Genomic DNA, 20140 nt, shown 5'->3' on the forward strand with positions numbered 1-20140 from the left:
CACTCTAATCCTTCCCCATGGCCAACCAGACACTTTCCCCCTGTGAACTCCCACATCCCCCCACACCAACACAACAGCCCCCAGGATTTATTTTGTTGAGGATTTTATTGTGGAGGATAATACAGGATAGCAGCTTCAGGCGAGTGGGTAGAGCTGTAGTGCCCTCAAGCTACCTGGGTCCCCAGGTGGTTTTTTGGAGGCATTGTGTGTTTCTGGGCAGGCTGCAAGGTTACAGTTGGTGTTTAAGATAGCTAATCAACACAGGGGGAATACCCAGCTGGTCGATGGCTTGTGGCTGGCTGGCGTGGCACAGGGCTCTGTGGATAACTAAACGAGCCTGTGATAGTAGTGACCGTGGAGTGGCTACAGGAAGGAAAAACAGGTCATGAGAAGCAATTCTCAGTGTAGTTCTCCCACCCAAGCTTACATCCATCCTGCCCTGGCTACTGCAGCCCTAATTGCTCTCTCCCTTCTAAGAAATGTCCCCTCCCTGCCCTCAATGCATGGTACCAATGGGGACACACTGAGGCCTAGAGAGGGCATGTTCAAGGCCACAAAACAGTCATGGGCAATGCCAGAAGGAGAAACCAGGCTAGTGATATCCCCTACTTCATCTTAGTGGTCCCTTCCCTAAAAAGGAATCTGTAACCTCTTCTCCACTGGGGCCCCAGGAGAGGGAAGAAGATGGTGTTTTCTCCAACTCATCCCAGAAGGATTAGCTTGGGGGGGGTTGGGGTCCTCGGCCCTCCAAGCCAGGAGGCCTATTAGAGCTGGTCTGCCTGACACTCACCTCGGGCCTGTAGCAGCAATGCAGTGCCTTTATCATATTGTGAGTTCAGGTCCAGGGAGAGAGATGGAAGGTAGATGTTAGCACCAAAATCAATTAATAGCCGGATGTACTCTGGCTCACAATTATGGTGCAGGCAGATTTCGAGGAGGGTGCGGGGCCGTGGGACTCGAGTCAGTAGGTGCTGGTCAGTACAGTTGTAGTCAGGGTCTGCCCCATGGAGCAAAAGCAGGCGGAAACAATCAAGGTGACCGTAGACTGCAGCCAAATAGAGGGGTCCAGAACATGAAGCTATGTTCGATGCCCAGACTGGTAGTTTTGCCTTGACGTTGACCTCTGCACCATGACCCAGGAGCTCCTGCAGGATGGCAACAGCACCATCACGGGCAGCTGTGAGCACAGGAGAGCAGTTGTTGTAGATGCTACCCCCAGGACAAGCACCAGCTTCCAAAAGCACACGCACACAGTCCAGATGGCCATGACTGACGGCGGTAAAAAGTGGTGTCTGTGCCTTGACGTCCAAGCTGTCAACATCAGCACCATGTGCCAGGAGGACCTGCAAGCAGCTAAGGTGGCCATAAGAAGCAGCCAAGCGCAAGGGTGTCCCAGGGATGCCCCAGCCACTTCTACTGTTGATGAATCGTTTATAACGCTCCTGGCGCAAAAGCTGGTCCAAGGTATAAGAGTCGTTGTTGTACACTGCTTGATTGAGAGCCTGCTTCTCCCCCGTGTCGGTGTCCTCCTCCTCCTTATCGGGCTGCAGGAGGGAGAAGATTTTGGTGATGTCCATGAGGTTCACCTTGGCTGATTGGAGCAGAACTATTCTCATTATGAGCAGGAGGATATGCCAGATCTGTGGATGATGAAAACAGGAGAGACTGAGGACTCCCATCAAAATCCTGGATGCTTGCCCCCCATCTTTCACCATCAGGCTCTTCACTCATGGGTCCCTTGCTTCTAACTCCTACTCCATCTTATTTCAGACCCCAGAGATGGCTGCCAAAATAGATCAGGCCATTTCACAGCCTGGTGCTTTTGCACATGCTCTTCTGCTTTCCCTTCAAACGCCTACTTCTGGGAAACCTTCCCTAATCTCCTTCTCCTCTGCTCAGGGATTCCAAAGGATTACAACTAGGCTTTAGCTATGAACTTTCACATCACATTTCCACTTATCTGTGCTTCATCAGTGTGTAAACTCCAGGGTGAGGACTCCTGTCTCCATCTTATTATTCCTCCACACCCAGTAGAGCCTACATCATGGCTGGGGTGTTGGTAGATACATCTTCCTTGGTTCAGAATGTGTGGACTAATGAGGTGGTTCTGGTCTGGTAGTTGCTAGGCCAACAGAATGGTGTTTTGTGGTGTCAAGCTGTCATCCCTGAGCATTCTGACATCAGTCTCATGGGGCAGGCCCTCAACTCTACCTCTCAACCTTTTAGATGAGATTCAGCCTCTTCACAGCCCCTCATATGTGACCTCCCCTCAGACTCAGGCCCCATGCTTCAGGCAACAGGGTTGCTCAGGAAATGGATGTTGAATGGCATTCACTGATTAAATAAAGAGGTGACATTACAAGTAAAAGTAAAAGGTGACTTCAAGTAAAACACAGGCAAAGAGATAGTAGGAAATAGTTGAGGTTTCCAGGACAAGTCCTCCTCTCTGTTGACAACTAGTTTTTCCACCAGGACCATTTCAATCCAGGAGTCCCTTTGATTGCCAGCATCTCTTTGGAAACTATGGCTTCCCAATCTCTCTGAGTCAAGCCTTTTCCCATCCTCTCTGTTCCACCCAGCCTGAAGCCTTGCCTCAACCCTCAACTCTTCTCTCCTTATTATCCCCAGGCCCTACAAAATCACCCATGGCCCAATGACTGACTCAACCTAAACCCTTGGCATTTCTAGTCCTGTTCCTAATGCTCCAAAATCAAAGTCACCCACCTCAGTTGGTAATGTCATCAGGGTAAGCTGGTAGGGTTTTCAGAGGTTGAGTCTCCCTATTCTCCTATACCCTGAAGCCCTGGGCTCAGGGCCTCACACCTCCTTTTATTCACTGTCCACCTCCACCCCTCTTTGTTAGCCTGGGACCTCAAATACACATCTCATAGAGTAAATTGTGAGGTGGGTGGGTGGGGTCTCCCTCAACTTTAGCCCGCCCACCACAAGTCAGCATCAACTCCATATATGGTCTTTATTTATTCACTTTTGGGGTGCAATTATAAGAAGATAATTTTAAAAATCAGGCAGACCTAAGTTTGCAACTCAGCACCCCCATTTCCTATCTGAGTAAGTTTTGGGAAAGTCTCTTCCCTTCTTTGGGATTCAGTTTCCTCATTTATAAGACAGAAATGATAGTCCCTGCCTCATGGGGCTGTTAAGAGAAAGAAAGCTAACATATACTAGATCTTCAAAGGTGAGCTTCCTCTGTGCCTTCAACCTCTCCACTGGCTCCTCCCCCTCAGTCATCTTTGGAAACAAAACACTTCTATGGTCCTTTGTCCTACTCTAGCTACCTTTCTTTTCTTCTCTCTCTTTTACACCAAACATCTCCAAAGAGTTGTCTACCATCCATTTCCTCACCTCCAATTCCACCCTCTGCAGTCTGTCTCCACCCACCCTCAATCACACACTGTGATATTTCTTTAAAAGTCATCCTTGTGGTTAAATCTACTGGCTGTTTCTCAGCTCTTTCCTTTTCTGACTTTTCTGGGACATCTGTCTCCACTGACCACTTCCTCCTATGTAGTCTTCCCTTGGCTTCCTGGCCAGCACACTCTTCTTATTTTTCTCCCCTGAAATAGTTTTGTTCCCCTTGTTCTCTCCTTTTTCTAGAGCTGTAGCTCTCACCTTTATCAGGATGATTTCAAGCCTACCACTCCAAGTCCCCCAGCTCTCTTCAGCAAAAGGTATGTATTCACTGAGTTCTTTCAGGTACTTCAAAGTCAGCAGTATCACACCACCACTACTACTATCACCATTACCAAACTAGGTCCACATCTCAGTTCCTCATCATCCAACTGGTCAACCAAACCAAATGCCCAAGACTAATGTCAGGCCTCTTATCTCATTGTTCCACTTGCATCTAATTGGTCATCAAATCTAGGATTTTACTTCCTAGAGACCTCTATAGGCGACCCGATTGATAGTGCTTTATCCAGACCCCCATCATCTTTTGCATCAACTGTTGTAGTAGTCTCCTAGCTAGTTTATCTTTTCAATAATTTCTCTACATTTTTTTACATGCAATTCTGCATTTTACTTTTTTAAACGTAACATGACATGTTTCCATATTACTACATATACCAACTCATTCTTTTCAGCAATTACATATTGTAGTATCTAGTGTATAGACCCTCTTACTTAGTGTTTCATAACCTGCTTTTCATTATACAACTTTACTGAGGTATAACTGACATATAATAAACTGCACATATATAAACTTTTACAATTAATGTTTTGATGTACGTATGCACCGATGAAATTATCACTACAATCAATATAATTAATATATCTATCAACCCCCCAAATTTCCCTGCACTGCTTTGTTCTGCCCCTTTCCCACTCAGTCCCCAGTCAGCCACTGAGCTGCTTTCTGTCACTATAAACTTGTTTGTTTGCTTTTTTCTAGAATTTTATGTACATGCACTTATACAGTAGCAATCTTTTTTATGTTTCTTTTACTCAGAATAATTATCTTGAGATTTATCCTTGTTGTATGTATCAACAGTTTATTCATTTTTATTACTGTTATTTTTATTGCTGATTAGTATTCCATTGAATGGATGTACAACAATTTATTTTTTCATCTATTAATAGGTATTTGGATTGTTTCCAGTTTTTGGCTATTAAAAATAAAGCTGCTATTCCTGCACAAGTCTGTATGGACACATGCTAGTTTTTTTCTTTTGGGTAGATACTTAGGAGTGAAATGGCTAGATTATATGGTAGGTGTATGTTTAACATTTTAAGAAACTGTCAAACTGTTTTCCAAAGTGGCTGTACCATTTTACTATCCCATCTGAAGTGTATGAGAGTTCAGTCCTTCACATCTTCACCAACATTTGGTATACACGTTTTTTAAGCCACTCTATTACATGTTCAGTGGTTTTGATTTATTCTTCTTTAACTAATAAAGTGATCATTTAAAAGTACAAATCCTCTCTGTGCCAATCTTCTATTTTAAATCCTTTAATCACTCCCCTTTCTTTCAAAGTATAGCCCAGATGCCTTGCCAGGCTCACAGGTCCTTCATGAGAAAACCTTGGCCAATATCTCCAGCCTCATTTCCTACCACTCCTCTACTTATACCCCAAGATCCATTGATAAGGGAAGAGAAATGATGGCTGTTGATATACATCATGCTTCCTTCTGTCACATGTAACTCCTTCTGATGGGTTAGTTCCTTGGGTCTTTGCTCTTAATAGTACTATAGCAGTCATCACACTATATCGTAACTCCTTCTATATAGGTCTGTTTTGCCCCCAGTGCAGATTGGGAAGCCATATATGGAAGTGGTAAAACATGGTCTAGGATTCTGCTTCAATCTCAGCTCTACCAATTAGTAGTTGTGTGATTTGGGCAGATCATTTAATCTCTCTGTACCTATTTCTTCATCTGTAAAGATAGTATGATAGTAGTATCTGCCTCAGAGGGTTATTGTTAGGATTAAATGAGTTAATATCAATACATCTTAAATGTTTAGAATACCACCTGTATGTAGTACTCAGTAACTATTTTAACTATGATTTTTATTATTACTTAGGTCTCTAATTTCTATGGCTGTTGCTCCCTCCTGAGGTTAAAGCTCTATAACTTCAGAGATGGAATTCACATAATAAATTATTTACTTTAATTGCCTCAATTTAGAGATGGGAAAACCAAGGCTTTAGAGGAGAGCAGATACTTTTTCCTAAGGTCACATGGCTGTTATTGACAGTTGTCTCATTAGCAAGAACTCAGAACACATCTATAATTGTGTGCTTTTCAGAGCTATTTCACGTAGTGGAATAGGTAATATTATTCCCATTTTGTGGATGAGGAAACTGAAGTCCAATAGGGTAAGGGATTTGCCAGGTGCCTTACATCAGGGCAATAGCAGAGCCAGAAATAGAATCCAGGTTTCCTTATTCCCCATCCTGTTCTTTCTACTGCCACCTGAAATATAAACACATACCCCTCCCCCTTGCCTCAAGCAGTCATATTGTAGCTCTCAGTATCCTCAGGTTTGAGGGTCATACTGGATTCCAGGATCTCAATCATAGAAGGTTGCTTTACAAATCATTTCTTCTGACAGCCAGTAGGGATTCTCTCCTATTTTATTTGGGGGAGTGGTGTTCAGAGAAATGAAGAGGAAAGGGACTGTGAAGGGAAATGCTGAAGCTCTCACCAAGGTCATACTATGAGCCCACAGCAGGGCCCATATAATGAGCCTCCAGACGGAGAACAAGGCATGACCCCAGGTACCTTGGGCACTTGAGTGAATTGTGCCTCATCTCATTGGATAGGATAAAAAAACCTAACTCATCTTTTGTCTAATTTCACCGTACTGTGGTTTATTAATCAAAGAGTTTCTATGTGTGACCATTCTGTGCAAGGATCCTCATCCTGATCCCCAAAGTGCAGGGATTTTAAACCCATTTTTGGTGGCATTGGCCCCTGACAATCTGAATAAGTCTCTGGTCCCCTCTCAGAATGATTTTTAATACATAAACTATATAGAATTAAAGGAAACCAATTATATTGAAATACAGCTATCAAAATATTTTTAAAACTGCATGATATAGTAATAGAAGTTCTTTACTAGCACGTTAAATAACAAAATCTACTAATAATTTCTAAGTGATTATGAGCATAAATTGAGTTTCCAGATCTCTGCCACAACTGTAATATGATAGGGAATATCTATGATTTCTTCTGGTGATCAAGTTACAGGAACTAGTAATACTATTGCCATTTGCTGCCTGCATTCATCCTTGAAGGAAATGGTAAATTTCAGTTAGAGATTAGGGGGACATAAAGGTGATTGTTTGCCCCATCTGTATTTTTGGACCCTTTGAATTCTATCTAAGGCCCTCTTGGGGAGGTGTGTCTGTGAATCTAGGTTAAGAACTCCTACGGGAGAGTGGCTGGTTTCAGTGGGCCCTAGAATAGTCTGCCAGGCATTAGTAGACTATTTTTAATACTCATCTTCCCCCCCACACACATACACTGAGGAGCTCTGCCCTTCTGCTCTGAGCCCACCCTGCTGCATCCACACACAGACTCACAAATACTACACAGCGACACAAAGACAAAACTTCACCCTCCCTGTATTGCATAACCGCAGCAATTTCCCTCAAGAACTAGGCTCATTTGAACCCCAGAGCCTAGGCAGACACAGTTTCCTGGGACAGATGCGGCAGGAAACCATCCTTCCCTCTGCGGGAAGGTTTCCCCACTAACCTCCCAAGCACCCCCAGAAACCAGACCCAGTGGAACAGACTACTAAGGGTGGTGATCACAGGTCCACTGGCTGGCAGCCCTTAGGGTTCACTCGTCCCTGACAGCATCATCGCGTCCTAGGCTCCAGGTACTCACCGGGCTGCCCCTACCCGTCTGCGAAGCACTGGGCCCTGGTGGCCCCTCTAAGGGGAGCCCCTTACTGCCCCGGGGGCTGGTGCAGGCAGGGCCCTCAGTTTCCACTGTTAACAACACCGCCTAAAGGCTGGCTGAACAGGTCCAGAGGGCTAATTTTAGGTTACCCTCCACCCTCCCTCCCAGGGCCGTATTATCTTACTAATGCCATACTGGGAGAGATCCCAGTGAGAGGAGGGCCATCCTCGGGGAAGTCCTGGAAGAACTGAGAGGCAGGTGTCTGGCTGGGCCAGGACTCAGGCTCCTAGTGTGTCCTAGGGTACCCCTCCCCACCATTCATATGGGCTACAAGGCCAGACTCCTGTGCTGTGAGTGTTCTCATCCTTTCACCAAGGGGTCTGAGAAGGCCTGGTCTCCCTTAGCACACCTTCCTCTGGCCCAGGCCTCTTATTTTTCTCTCCCTAACTTAGCCACTCTGGATTTCCTTTTTCCTTTTTTGAAGGACCAGCAACACATTGCTCTCTCCCTCTCCCACCCCAATGCCCCCACTCCCAAGAATGAGGAGGATGGTGGGAAGCAAAGACCTCCATACTGGTACATATATCAACAAGGTTTTCTAAAATTTAGAAGGCCTGATCATTTATAAATGCCTCCTCAGTCCACCAACCTACCAGGCTCAGCTTGAAGAAAATAGCCACAGCCTCTCCACTCTTCTCACACCTAAGGTATCAAACCAGATTCATGTGTCCAGCACTAGGAACTTTGTCAAAAGCTCAGGTCTTAAATGTATTGTTTTAGCTCCCTGGTTGCCATGAAATGAAGGAAGTGGTAGGGAGCTACCTTTAGAAATATTCACATTATCTACTTTAGATGTCACCCAAAAGAAAGTGGAAGCCAGCTCTTTCTTCCCTCTGGGAGGAAATGCCAGCCTAGGATTTGTTATACAAACTACATCACAAACCATCTGATCATGTCTGAGAAACACTTTATGGAGAAACTATCAAGAAGCCACTATGTGTAAGGTTCTAAATGCAGGAAGAACACAAAGAAATGTAAAATATAGTATCCCTGAAAGATTTCAGAGTTTATTAGGAAAAACAGACATGAAAACAATTGTATTTCTCATAATGCAAAAATGCCAGAACTAAAAGCTGCCTATGGTTATCTTGGGTCCTTGTCAATCTCTCAGATTAGTCTGGGGGGTTACTTCAGGGTTCTATGTCCCTACATCCACCAAAACCAATAGTAACTTGAATTTTCCTGCAAAGAGATTCCAGTCTATATAGAACATTGATCCCAAGACCTCAGAGTCCCTTTCTTTCCCTTCCAGTCATCAAGGAAGAGAAGGTTCCAGTCAGGAAAAAAGAAAAGCCAGTGAGGGAATGAGATATGTGTTGGGATAAAGCACTGGCAGCTCTGTTTCACATCATTACTTTGGTGTTAGAATCTGCACATTGAAAGGAAATTTCCACATTTCTGAGAGATGTTCAATGACTTCTGCTTAAATGCTTCCAATAATAGGACACTCTCTACATCCAGAAGTAACACATCTCATTATTGGACAGCTCAGTTAGTCCTTCTTTCTGCTAAGCCTATATCTGCATCTATAAAGCATCCCTAAGGTCAACTGCTGATCCGATCTTCATTTACCCTTAGGACCTCAGAGAACACAGTTACTTTCCTTGCCCCAAAACAGCCCTCTAGGGATCTGAACCCAGGTATCTTATCCTTCATGTCACCTTATCTCAGTGAAAACAGCTCAGCTCCTTCAACTATTTATTTCAAGCTAGTATCTATCCAATCACTTCCCAAGTATTGTCTACCACACTCATGAAGTGGTCATGCAGCCTGCTTACACGTTAACAGCACCGGGGAGTTCACAGGAGGTCAGATGACTTCCTAGGAAAGTGTCAAGTATGTCTCAGTGTGATCAATGACTCTGACTATCAGAAACATCAAAAAGCATACCTGCTTCACCTCAGTTTGAGCCAGTGGCCTGTAGCTGTTTATTATGAGGTTTCATGCAAACCTGATTAGCAGCCAATAAACAAGCTATTATGATGCAGTATTATTCTTGAAAAAAAGATTAGTAGGATTTTTTAATAGAAAATTTTGGAGATAATTGTATATTAACATACAGTTATAAAAATAGTACAGAGATCCCCTGTAGACTTTACTATTTCCTCCAGTAGTAGAATTTTGCAAGACGATGCAGTGCCACAAGTAGGATATTGACATTGATACAATCCACCTATCTGATTCAGATTTCCCAAGGTTTACCTGTAGTCGTGTGTGTGTGTGTGTGTGTTTACTTCTGTACAATTTTATCACATAGTACGCTCTTGCATATACCACCACAGACATATACAGAATAGTTCTATCACAATAAGGATACCTCAGATTTCCTTTTTATACCCATATCCATTCCTTTCCCACTCTCCCTCCTTGGTCCCTAACCCCTGGCAACATCTAATCTCTTTTCCATTTCTATAATTTTGGCATTTCAAAATTATATAAATGAAACCATACTTTTCTTAAAAAATATTTTCCATGTCTCTATTTGACTTTTTAAAAAATTTTATTTATTTTTGGCTGTGTTGGGTCTTCGTTGCTGCATGCAGGCTTTCTCTAGTTGTAGTGAGCTGGGGCTACCCTTCATTGTGGTGCGTGGGCTTCTCATTGCGGTGGCATCTCTCATTGTGGAGCACAGGCTGTGTTTTTCATCCATTTTCCAGGAATTGGGGAAGTATATTCCAGTCCTTTGTTTCAACTGATGAGGCTGGCTCTGTTGTGGATATATATTCACCATTTTACTCACATTAAAAACATTATTTTTTTGTTTTATGTTCTGTTTTATGTATTGTTTTATTTATTGTTTTATGTTCACAGCAAAATTGAGAGGAGGCACATAGATTTCCCATATGCCCCACCCCTATGCACAAATAGCCTTCTGCTTTATCAACAACCCCCACCAGAGTGGGCTATTAACAATTCATGAGCCTACATCAACACATTGTAATCACCCTAAGTCCATAGTTTGCATTAGAGTTCATGCTGCTCGGTGTTGTACATTCTATGGGTTTGGACAAATGTATAATGATATGTATCCATCATTATAGTATCATACAGAATATTTTCATTGCCTCATAAGTACTCTGTGCTCCACCTATTCATCCCATCCCCATCCAAGCTCAGGCAACACTGACCATTTTATTGTCTCCAAAGTTTGCCTTTTCTAGAATGACATATAGTTAGAGTCATACAATATGTAGCCTTTTCAGATTGGCTTCTTGCACTTAGTAATATGTATTTAAGTTTGTGTTGACCTAAAATAAATAGACTACCAAATATTTCTCCAGAAAAAATGGCTTTCTTCAAGATCAGCAGAGAATTGTAATTTGGGGTCTGTAATCATGGTGACACATGTGCAAGTCCCCCCACAGCAAAGAAAGAAGCACACTTTTCTTTTAAACATCTTTATTGGAGTATAATTGCTTTACAATGTTGTATTTGTTTCTGCTGTATAACAAAGTGAATCAGATAAATGTATACATATATCACCATATCCCCTCCTGCTTGTGTCTCCCTCCCACCCTCTCTATTCCACCCCTCTGGGTGGTCACAATGCACTGAGCTGATCTCCCTGTGCTATGCAGCTGCTTCCCACTAGCTATCTATTTTACATTTGGTAGTGTATATATGTCAATGCTACTCTCTCACTTAATTCCAGCTTATCCATCCCTGTCCCCATGTCCTCAAGACCATTCTTTACATCTGCATATTTATTCCTGTCCTGCCCCTAGGTTCATCAGAACAATTTTTTTTTAGATTCCATATATATGTGTTAGCACAGGGTATTTGTTTTTCTCTTTCTGACTTACTTCACTATGTATGACAGACTCTAGGTCCATCCACCTAACTACAAACAACTCTATTTCGTTTCTTTTTATGGCTGAGTAATATTCCATTGTATATATGTGCCACAACTTCTTTATCCATTCATCTGTCGATGGACAACTAGGTTGCTTCCATGTCCTGGTTATTGTAAATAGTGCTGCAATGAATATTGTGGTACATGTCTCTTTTTGAATTATGGTTTTCTCAGGGTATATGCCCAGTAGTGGGATTGCTGGGTCATATGGTAGTTCTATTTTTAGTTTTCTAAGGAACCTCCATACCATTCTCCATAGTGGCTGTATCGATTTACATTCCCACAAACAGTGCACTAGGGTTCCCTTTTCTCCACACCCTCTTCAGCATTTATTGTTTGTAGATTATTGATGAAGGCCATTCTGACTCCTGTGAGGTGATACCTCATTTTAGTATCGATTGGCATTTCGCTAATGATTAGTGATATTGAGCATTCTTTCATGTGTTTGTTGGCAATCTGTATATCTTTTTTGGAGCAATGTCTTTTTAGGTCTTCTGCCCATTTTTGCATTGGGACGTTTCTTTATTTGATATTGAGCTGGATGAGCTGCTTGTAAGTTTTGGAGATTAATCCTTTGTCAGTTGCTTCATTTGCAAATATTTCTCCCATTCTGAGACTTATCTTTTCATCTTATTTATGGTTTTCTTTGCTGTGCAAAAGCCTTTAATTTTCATTAAGTCCCATTTGTTTATTTATGTTTTTATTACCATTTCTCTAGGAGGTGCGTCACAAAGGATCTTGCTGTGATTTATGGCATAGAGTGTTCTGCCTATGTTTTCCTCTAAAAACAGTTTTACATTGTCTGGCCTTACATTTAGGTCTTTAATCCATATTGAGTTTATTTTATTTTATTTTATTTTTTTTGCAGTATGCGGGCCTCTCACTGTTGTGGCCTCTCCCGTTGTGGAGCACAGGCTCCGGACGTGCAGGCTCAGTGGCCACGGCCCACGGGCCCAGCAGCTCCGCGGCATGCGGGATCCTCCTGGACCGGGGCACGAACCCGCGTCCCCTGCATCGGCAGGCGGACTCCCAACAACTGCGCCACCAGGGAAACCCCTAAGTTTATTTTTGTGTATGGTGTTAGGGAGTGTTCTAATTTCATACTTTTACATGTAGCTGTCCAGTTTTCCCAGCACCACTTATTGAAGAGGCTGTATATTCTCCATTGCATATTCTTGCATCCTTTATCAAAAATAAGGTGACTATATGTGCGTGGGTTTATCTCTGGGCTTTCTATCCTGTTCCATTGATCTATATTTCTGTTTTTGTGCCAGTACCATACTGGCTTGATTGCTGTAGCTTTGTAGTATAGTCTGAAGTCAGGGAGCCTGATTCATCCAGCTCCATTTTTCTTTCTCAAGATTGCTTTGGCTATTCGGGGTCTTCTGTGTTTCCATACAAATTGTGAAATTTTTGGTTCTAGTTCTGTGAAAAATGCCATTGTTATATTAATAGGGATTGTGTTGATACTGTAGATTACTTTGGGTAGTATAGTCATTTTCACAATGTTGATTAATCCAATCCAAGAACATAGTATATCTCTCTATCTCTTTTTATCACCTTTAATTTCTTTCATCAGTGTCTTATAGTTTTCTATATACTGGTCTGCATTAATTTTGTACCCTGCTACTTTACTAAATTCATCAATTACCTCTAGTAGTTTTCTGGTAGCATCTTTAGGATTCTCTATGTATAGTATCATGTCATCTGCAAAACAGTGACAGCTTTACTGCTTCTTTTCTAATTTGGATTCCTTTTATTTCTTTTTCTTCCCTGATTGCTGTGGCTAAAACTTCCAAAACTATGTTGAATAATAGTGGTGAGAGTGGGCAACCTTGTATTGTTCCTGATCTTAGTGGAAATGGTTTCAGTTTTTCACCATTGAGAATGATGTTGGCTGTGGGTTTGTTATATACGGCCCTTATTATGTTGAGGTAAGTTCCCTCTGTGCCTAGTTTCTGGAAGGTTTTTATCATAAATGGGTGTTGAATTTTGTTGAAAGCTTTTTCTGCATCTATTGAGATGATCATATGGTTTTTATCCTTCAATTTGTTAAAATGATGTATCACATGGATTGATTTGCGTATACTGAGGAATCCTTGCATTGCTGGGATAAACCCCACTTGATCATGGTGTATGATCCTTCTAATGTGCTCTTGGATTCTGTTTGCTAGTATTTTGTTGAGGCCTTTTGCATCTATGTTCATCAGTGATGTTGGCCTGTAGTTTTCATTCTTTGTGACATCTTTGTCTGGTTTTGTTATCAGGGTGATGGTGACCTCATAGAATGAATTTGGGAGTGTTCCTCCCTCTTCTATGTTATGGAAGTGTTTAAGAAGGATAGGTGTTAGCTCTTCTAAATGTTTGATAGAATTCGCCTGTGAAGCCATATGGTCCTGGGCTTTTGTTTGTTGGAACATTTTAAATCACAGCCTCAATTTCTGATTTGAGTTTTCTCCCTTTTTTTCTTCGTGAGTCTGGCTAATGGTTTAGCAATTTTGTTTATCTTCTCAGAGAAACAGCTTTTACTTTTATTGATCTTTGGTATTGTTTCCTTCATTTCTTTTTCATTTATTTCTGAACTCATATTTATGATTTCTTTCCTTCTGCTAACTTTGGGGTTTTTTGTTCTTCTTTCTCTAATTGCTTCAGGTGTAAGGTTAGGTTGTTTATTTGAGATGTTTCTTGTTCCTTGAGGTAGGATTTTATTGCTATAAACTTCCCTCTTAGAACTGCTTTTGCTGCATCCCATAGGTTTTGGCTCGTTGTGTATTCATTGTCATTTGTTCCTAGGTATATTTTCATTTCCTCTTTGATTTCTTCAGTGATCTCTTGGTTATTAAGTAGTGTATTGTTTAGCTTCCATGTGTTTGTAGTTTTTACAGTTTTTTTCCTGTAATTGATATCTATCTCATAGCATTGTGGTCCGAAAAGAAACTTGATAAGATTTCAATTTTCTTAATTTGCCAAGGCTTGATTTCTGACCCATGATATGATCTATCTTGGAGAATGCTCCATGACCACTTGAGAAGAGAGTGTATTCTGTTGTTTTTGGATGGAATGTCCTATAAATATCAATTAAGCCCATCATTTTTAATGTATCATTTAAAGCTCTGTTTCCTTATGTATTTTCATTTGGGATTATCTGTCCACTTGTAAAAGTGGGCTGTTGAAGTCCCCTATTATGACTGTGTTAATGTCGATTTCCCCTTCTATGGCTGTTAGCATTTGCCTTATGTATTGAGGTGCTCTTATGTTGGGTGCATACATTTTACTATTATTATATCTTCTTCTTGGATTGATCCCTTGATCATTATGTAGTGTCCTTCTGTAATAGTCTTTGTTTTAAAGTCTATTTTGTCTGACAAGAGAATTGTTACTCCAGCTTTTTTTTGATTTCCATGTAAATGGAATATGTTTTTCCCATCCTCTCACTTTCAGTCTCTATGTGTCCCTAGGTCTGAAGTGGGTCTCATGTAGATAGCATATATATGGGTCTTGTTTTTGTATCCATTCAGTCAGTCAATGTCTTTTGGTTGGAGCATCATTTCATCCAGTATAGGGTTAGATTGTTTATTTGAGATGTTTCTTGTTCCTTGAGGTAGGATTTTATTGCTATAAACTTCCCTCTTAGAACTGCTTTTGCTGCATCCCATAGGTTTTGGCTCGTTGTGTATTCATTGTCATTTGTTCCTAGGTATATTTTCATTTCCTCTTTGATTTCTTCTATTACCATTTTCTTAACTGTTTTGGGTTTGTTATTGTAGGTCTTTTCCTCTCTTGTGTTTCCTGCCTAAAGAAATTCCTTCAGCCTTTGATCTCTTGGTTATTAAGTAGTGTATTGTTTAGCTTCCATGTGTTTGTAGTTTTTACAGTTTTTTTCCTGTAATTGATATCTATCTCATAGCATTGTGGTCCGAAAAGAAACTTGATAAGATTTCAATTTTCTTAATTTGCCAAGGCTTGATTTCTGACCCATGATATGATCTATCTTGGAGAATGCTCCATGACCACTTGAGAAGAGAGTGTATTCTGTTGTTTTTGGATGGAATGTCCTATAAATATCAATTAAGCCCATCATTTTTAATGTATCATTTAAAGCTCTGTTTCCTTATGTATTTTCATTTGGGATTATCTGTCCACTTGTAAAAGTGGGCTGTTGAAGTCCCCTATTATGACTGTGTTAATGTCGATTTCCCCTTCTATGGCTGTTAGCATTTGCCTTATGTATTGAGGTGCTCTTATGTTGGGTGCATACATTTTACTATTATTATATCTTCTTCTTGGATTGATCCCTTGATCATTATGTAGTGTCCTTCTGTAATAGTCTTTGTTTTAAAGTCTATTTTGTCTGACAAGAGAATTGTTACTCCAGCTTTTTTTTGATTTCCATGTAAATGGAATATGTTTTTCCCATCCTCTCACTTTCAGTCTCTATGTGTCCCTAGGTCTGAAGTGGGTCTCATGTAGATAGCATATATATGGGTCTTGTTTTTGTATCCATTCAGTCAGTCAATGTCTTTTGGTTGGAGCATCATTTCATCCATTTACATTTAAGGTAATTATCGATATGTATATTCCTATTACCATTTTCTTAACTGTTTTGGGTTTGTTATTGTAGGTCTTTTCCTCTCTTGTGTTTCCTGCCTAAAGAAATTCCTTCAGCCTTTGTTGTAAAGCTGGTTTGGTGGTGCTGAATTCTCTTAGCTTTTGCTTGTCTGTAAAGGTTTTAATTTCTCCATTGAATCTGAATGAGATTTTTGCTGCATAGAGTAATCTTGGTTGTAGTACCACTTGAGAAGAGAGTGTATTCTGTTGTTTTTGGATGGAATGTCCTATAAATATCAATTAAGCCCATCATTTTTAATGTATCATTTAAAGCTCTGTTTCCTTATGTATTTTCATTTGGGATTATCTGTCCACTTGTAAAAGTGGGCTGTTGAAGTCCCCTATTATGACTGTGTTAATGTCGATTTCCCCTTCTATGGCTGTTAGCATTTGCCTTATGTATTGAGGTGCTCTTATGTTGGGTGCATACATTTTACTATTATTATATCTTCTTCTTGGATTGATCCCTTGATCATTATGTAGTGTCCTTCTGTAATAGTCTTTGTTTTAAAGTCTATTTTGTCTGACAAGAGAATTGTTACTCCAGCTTTTTTTTGATTTCCATGTAAATGGAATATGTTTTTCCCATCCTCTCACTTTCAGTCTCTATGTGTCCCTAGGTCTGAAGTGGGTCTCATGTAGATAGCATATATATGGGTCTTGTTTTTGTATCCATTCAGTCAGTCAATGTCTTTTGGTTGGAGCATCATTTCATCCATTTACATTTAAGGTAATTATCGATATGTATATTCCTATTACCATTTTCTTAACTGTTTTGGGTTTGTTATTGTAGGTCTTTTCCTCTCTTGTGTTTCCTGCCTAAAGAAATTCCTTCAGCCTTTGTTGTAAAGCTGGTTTGGTGGTGCTGAATTCTCTTAGCTTTTGCTTGTCTGTAAAGGTTTTAATTTCTCCATTGAATCTGAATGAGATTTTTGCTGCATAGAGTAATCTTGGTTGTAGTTTTTTCCCTTTCATCACTTTACATATGTCCTGCCACTCCCTTCTGGCTTGCAGAGTTTCTGCTGAAAGATTAGCTGTTAACCTTATGGGGATTCCCTTGTATGTTATTTGTTGTTTTTCCCTTGCCACCTTTAGTATTTTTTCTTTGTAATTAATTTTTGATAGTTAGATTAATATGTGTCTTGGCATATTTCTCCTTGGATTTATCCTGTATCGGACTCTGTGTTTTTTGGACTTCATTAACTATTTCCTTTCCCATATTAGGGACGGTTTCAACTCTAATCTCTTTAACAATTTTCTCAGTCCCTTTCTTTTTCTCTTCTTCTTCTGGGACCCCTATAATTCGAATGTTGGTGCATTTAATATTGTCCCAGAGGTCTCCGAGACTGTCCTCAATTCTTTTCATTCTTTTTTCTGTATTCTGCTCTGTGGAAATTATTTCCACTATTTTATCTTCCAGGTCACTTATCTGTTCTCTGCCTCAGTTATTCTGCTATTGATTCCTTCTAGAGAGTTTTAAATTTCATTTATTGTGTTGTTCATCACTGTTTGTTTGCTCTTTAGTTCTTCTAGGTCCTTGTTAAACGTTTCTTGTATTTTCTCCATTCTATTTCCAAGATCTTGGATCATCTTTACTATCATTATTCTGAATTATTTTTCAGTAGACTGCCTATTTCCTCATTTGTTTTCTTTGGTGGGTTTTTACCTTGCTGTTTCATCTGCTGTTTGTTTATCTGTCTTCTCATTTTGTTTAACTTACTGTTTTTGGGGTCCCCTTTTCACAGACCGCAGGATCGTAGTTCCCGTTGTTTTTGGTGTCTGTCCCCCATGGCTAAGTTTGTCTCAGTGTGTTGTGTAGGCTTCCTGGTGGAGGGGACTAGTGCCTGTGTTCTGTTGGATGAGGCTGGGTCTTTTCTTTCTGGTGGGCAGGACAATGTCCGGTGGTGTGTTTTGGAGTGTCTGTGACCTTATTATGATTTTAGGCAGCCTCTCTGCTAACGGGTGGTGTTGTGTTCCTGTCTTGCTAGTTATTTGGTATAGGGTGTCCAGTGCTGTTGCTTGCTGGTCGTTGAGTGGAGCTGGGTCTTAGCATTGAGATGGAGAACTCTGGGAGAGCTTTCACCATTTGATATTACCTGGAGCCGGGAGGTCTCTTGTGGACCAATGTCCTGAACATGGGTCTCCCACCTCAGAGGTACAGGCATGACACCCGGCCGGAGCACCAAAACTCTGTCAGCCACATGGTTCAGAGGAAAAGGGAGAAAAGAAGAAAAAATAATAAAGTTATTAAAATAAAAAATAATTATTAAAAACAAAAAATTAAATAGTAATTAAAAAAGAAAATAAAAGCGAAAGAAAGAAAGAGAGCAACCAAACCAAAAAGAAATCCACCAATGAAAACAAGCACTAAAAAGTATACTAAAAAAAACCAAAACAAATAAAACGGACAGAGAGACCCTAGGACAAATGGTAAAAGCGATGCTATACAGACAAAATCACACAACAAAGCATACATATGCTCACTCACAAAAAGAGAAAAAGGAACAAAATAATATATATCGTTTCTCCCAAAGTCCACCACCTCAGTTTTGGTATGATTCCTTGTCTATTCAGGTATTCCACAGATGCAGGGTACAGCAAGTTGATTGTGGAGATTTAATCCACTGCTCCTGAGGCTGTTGAGAGAGATTTCCCTTTCTCTTCTTTGTTTGCACAGCTCCTGGGGTTCAGCTTTGGATTTAGCTTTGCCTCCACATGTAGGTCAGCTGAGGACATCTCTTCTTCACTCAGACAGGACGTGGTTAAAGGAGCAACTGATTAGGGGGCTCTGGCTCACTCAGGCATGGTGGACGGTGGGCTACAGAATGCGGGGCGAGCTTGCAGTGGCAGAGGCCAGTGTGATGTTGTAACAGGCTGAGGCATGCCGTGTGTTTTCCCAGGGAAGCTGTCCCTGGATCATTGGGCCCTGGCAGTGGAGGGCTGCACAGGATCCCTGGAGGGGAGGTGTGGATAGTGACCTGTGTTTGCACACAGGCTTCTTGGTGGCTGCAGTAGCAGCCTTAGCGTTTCATGCCCGTCTCTGGTGTCTGTGCTGATTGCTGCAGCTTGCACCCATCTCTGGGGCTCATTTATGTAATGCTCCAAATCCCCTCTCCTCGCCAACCCCAAAACAATGGTCTTTTGCATGTTAGGCAGGTCCAGACTCTTTCCTGGACCCCTTGATGGCTAGCTGTGTCACAGTAACCCCCTTCAGTCTGTGTTCACAGAGCCAACCCCAGTCTGCTCCCTGGGTTCTGAACTCTGAAGCCTGAGCCTCAGCTCCCAGCCCCCAGCAGTCCTGGTTGGTGGGTGAGCAGACAAGCCACTTGGGCTGGTGAGTGCTGGTCGGCACTGGCCCTCTGTGTTGGAATCTCTCAGCTTTGCCCTCTGCACCCCTGTTGCTGCGCTCTTCTCTGTGGCTCTGAAGCTTCCCCTCCACCACACACCCCCATCTCCACCAGTGAAGGGGCTTCCTAGTGTGTGGAAACTTTTCCTCCTTCACAGCTCCCTCCCAGAGGGGCAGATCCTGTCTCTATTTTTTTGTATCTGTTTTTTTCTTTTTTCTTTTGCCCTACCCAGATACGTGGGGAATTTCTTCTCTTTGGGGAAATCTGAGGTCTTCTGCCAGTGTTCAGTAGGTGTTATGTAGGAGTTGTTCCATAGGGGGATGTATCTCTATTTTTTTGTATCTGTTTTTTTCTTTTTTCTTTTGCCCTACCCAGATACGTGGGGAATTTCTTCTCTTTGGGGAAATCTGAGGTCTTCTGCCAGTGTTCAGTAGGTGTTATGTAGGAGTTGTTCCATAGGGAGATGTATTTCTGATGTATTTGTGGGGAGGAAGGTGATCTCCACGTCCTACTCTTCTGCCATCTTGAAGGTCTCCCCCAGTACCATACTGACTTGATTACTGTAGCCTTGTAGTATAGTTTGAAGTCGGGGAGCCTGATTCCTCCAGCTCCATTTTTCTTTCTCAAGATTGCTTTGGCTCCTTAGGGTCTTTTGTGTTTCCATACAAATTGTGAAATTTTTTGTTCTAGTTCTGTGAAAAACGCCATTGGTAGTTTGATAGGGATTGCATTGAATGTGTACATTACTTTGGGTAGAGTAGTCATTTTCACAATGTTGATTATTCCAATCCAAGAACATGGTATATCTCTCTATCTCTTTTTATCACCTTTAATTTCTTTCATCAGTGCCTTATAGTTTTCTATATACAGGTCTTTTGTCTCCTAGGGTAGGTTTATC

General features: G+C 41.3%; 1 protein-coding gene across 1 annotated transcript; it reads right to left on the reverse strand.

Moving 5' to 3' along the window:
* Positions 1-105: 105 nt before the first annotated feature.
* Positions 106-7468, reverse strand: ASB12 (ankyrin repeat and SOCS box containing 12). Its single transcript, XM_007122311.4, has 3 exons — positions 7360-7468; positions 791-1640; positions 106-363 (listed from the first exon to the last, which is right to left on the reverse strand). The coding sequence occupies exons 2-3, from the start codon at positions 1614-1616 to the stop codon at positions 230-232; spliced, it is 960 nt and encodes a 319-aa protein (XP_007122373.3). The 5' UTR covers positions 1617-1640; positions 7360-7468; the 3' UTR covers positions 106-229.
* Positions 7469-20140: the final 12672 nt, after the last annotated feature.

This window comes from Physeter macrocephalus, chromosome 21 (assembly GCF_002837175.3).
Source record: "Physeter macrocephalus isolate SW-GA chromosome 21, ASM283717v5, whole genome shotgun sequence".
NCBI lineage: Eukaryota > Metazoa > Chordata > Mammalia > Artiodactyla > Physeteridae > Physeter > Physeter macrocephalus.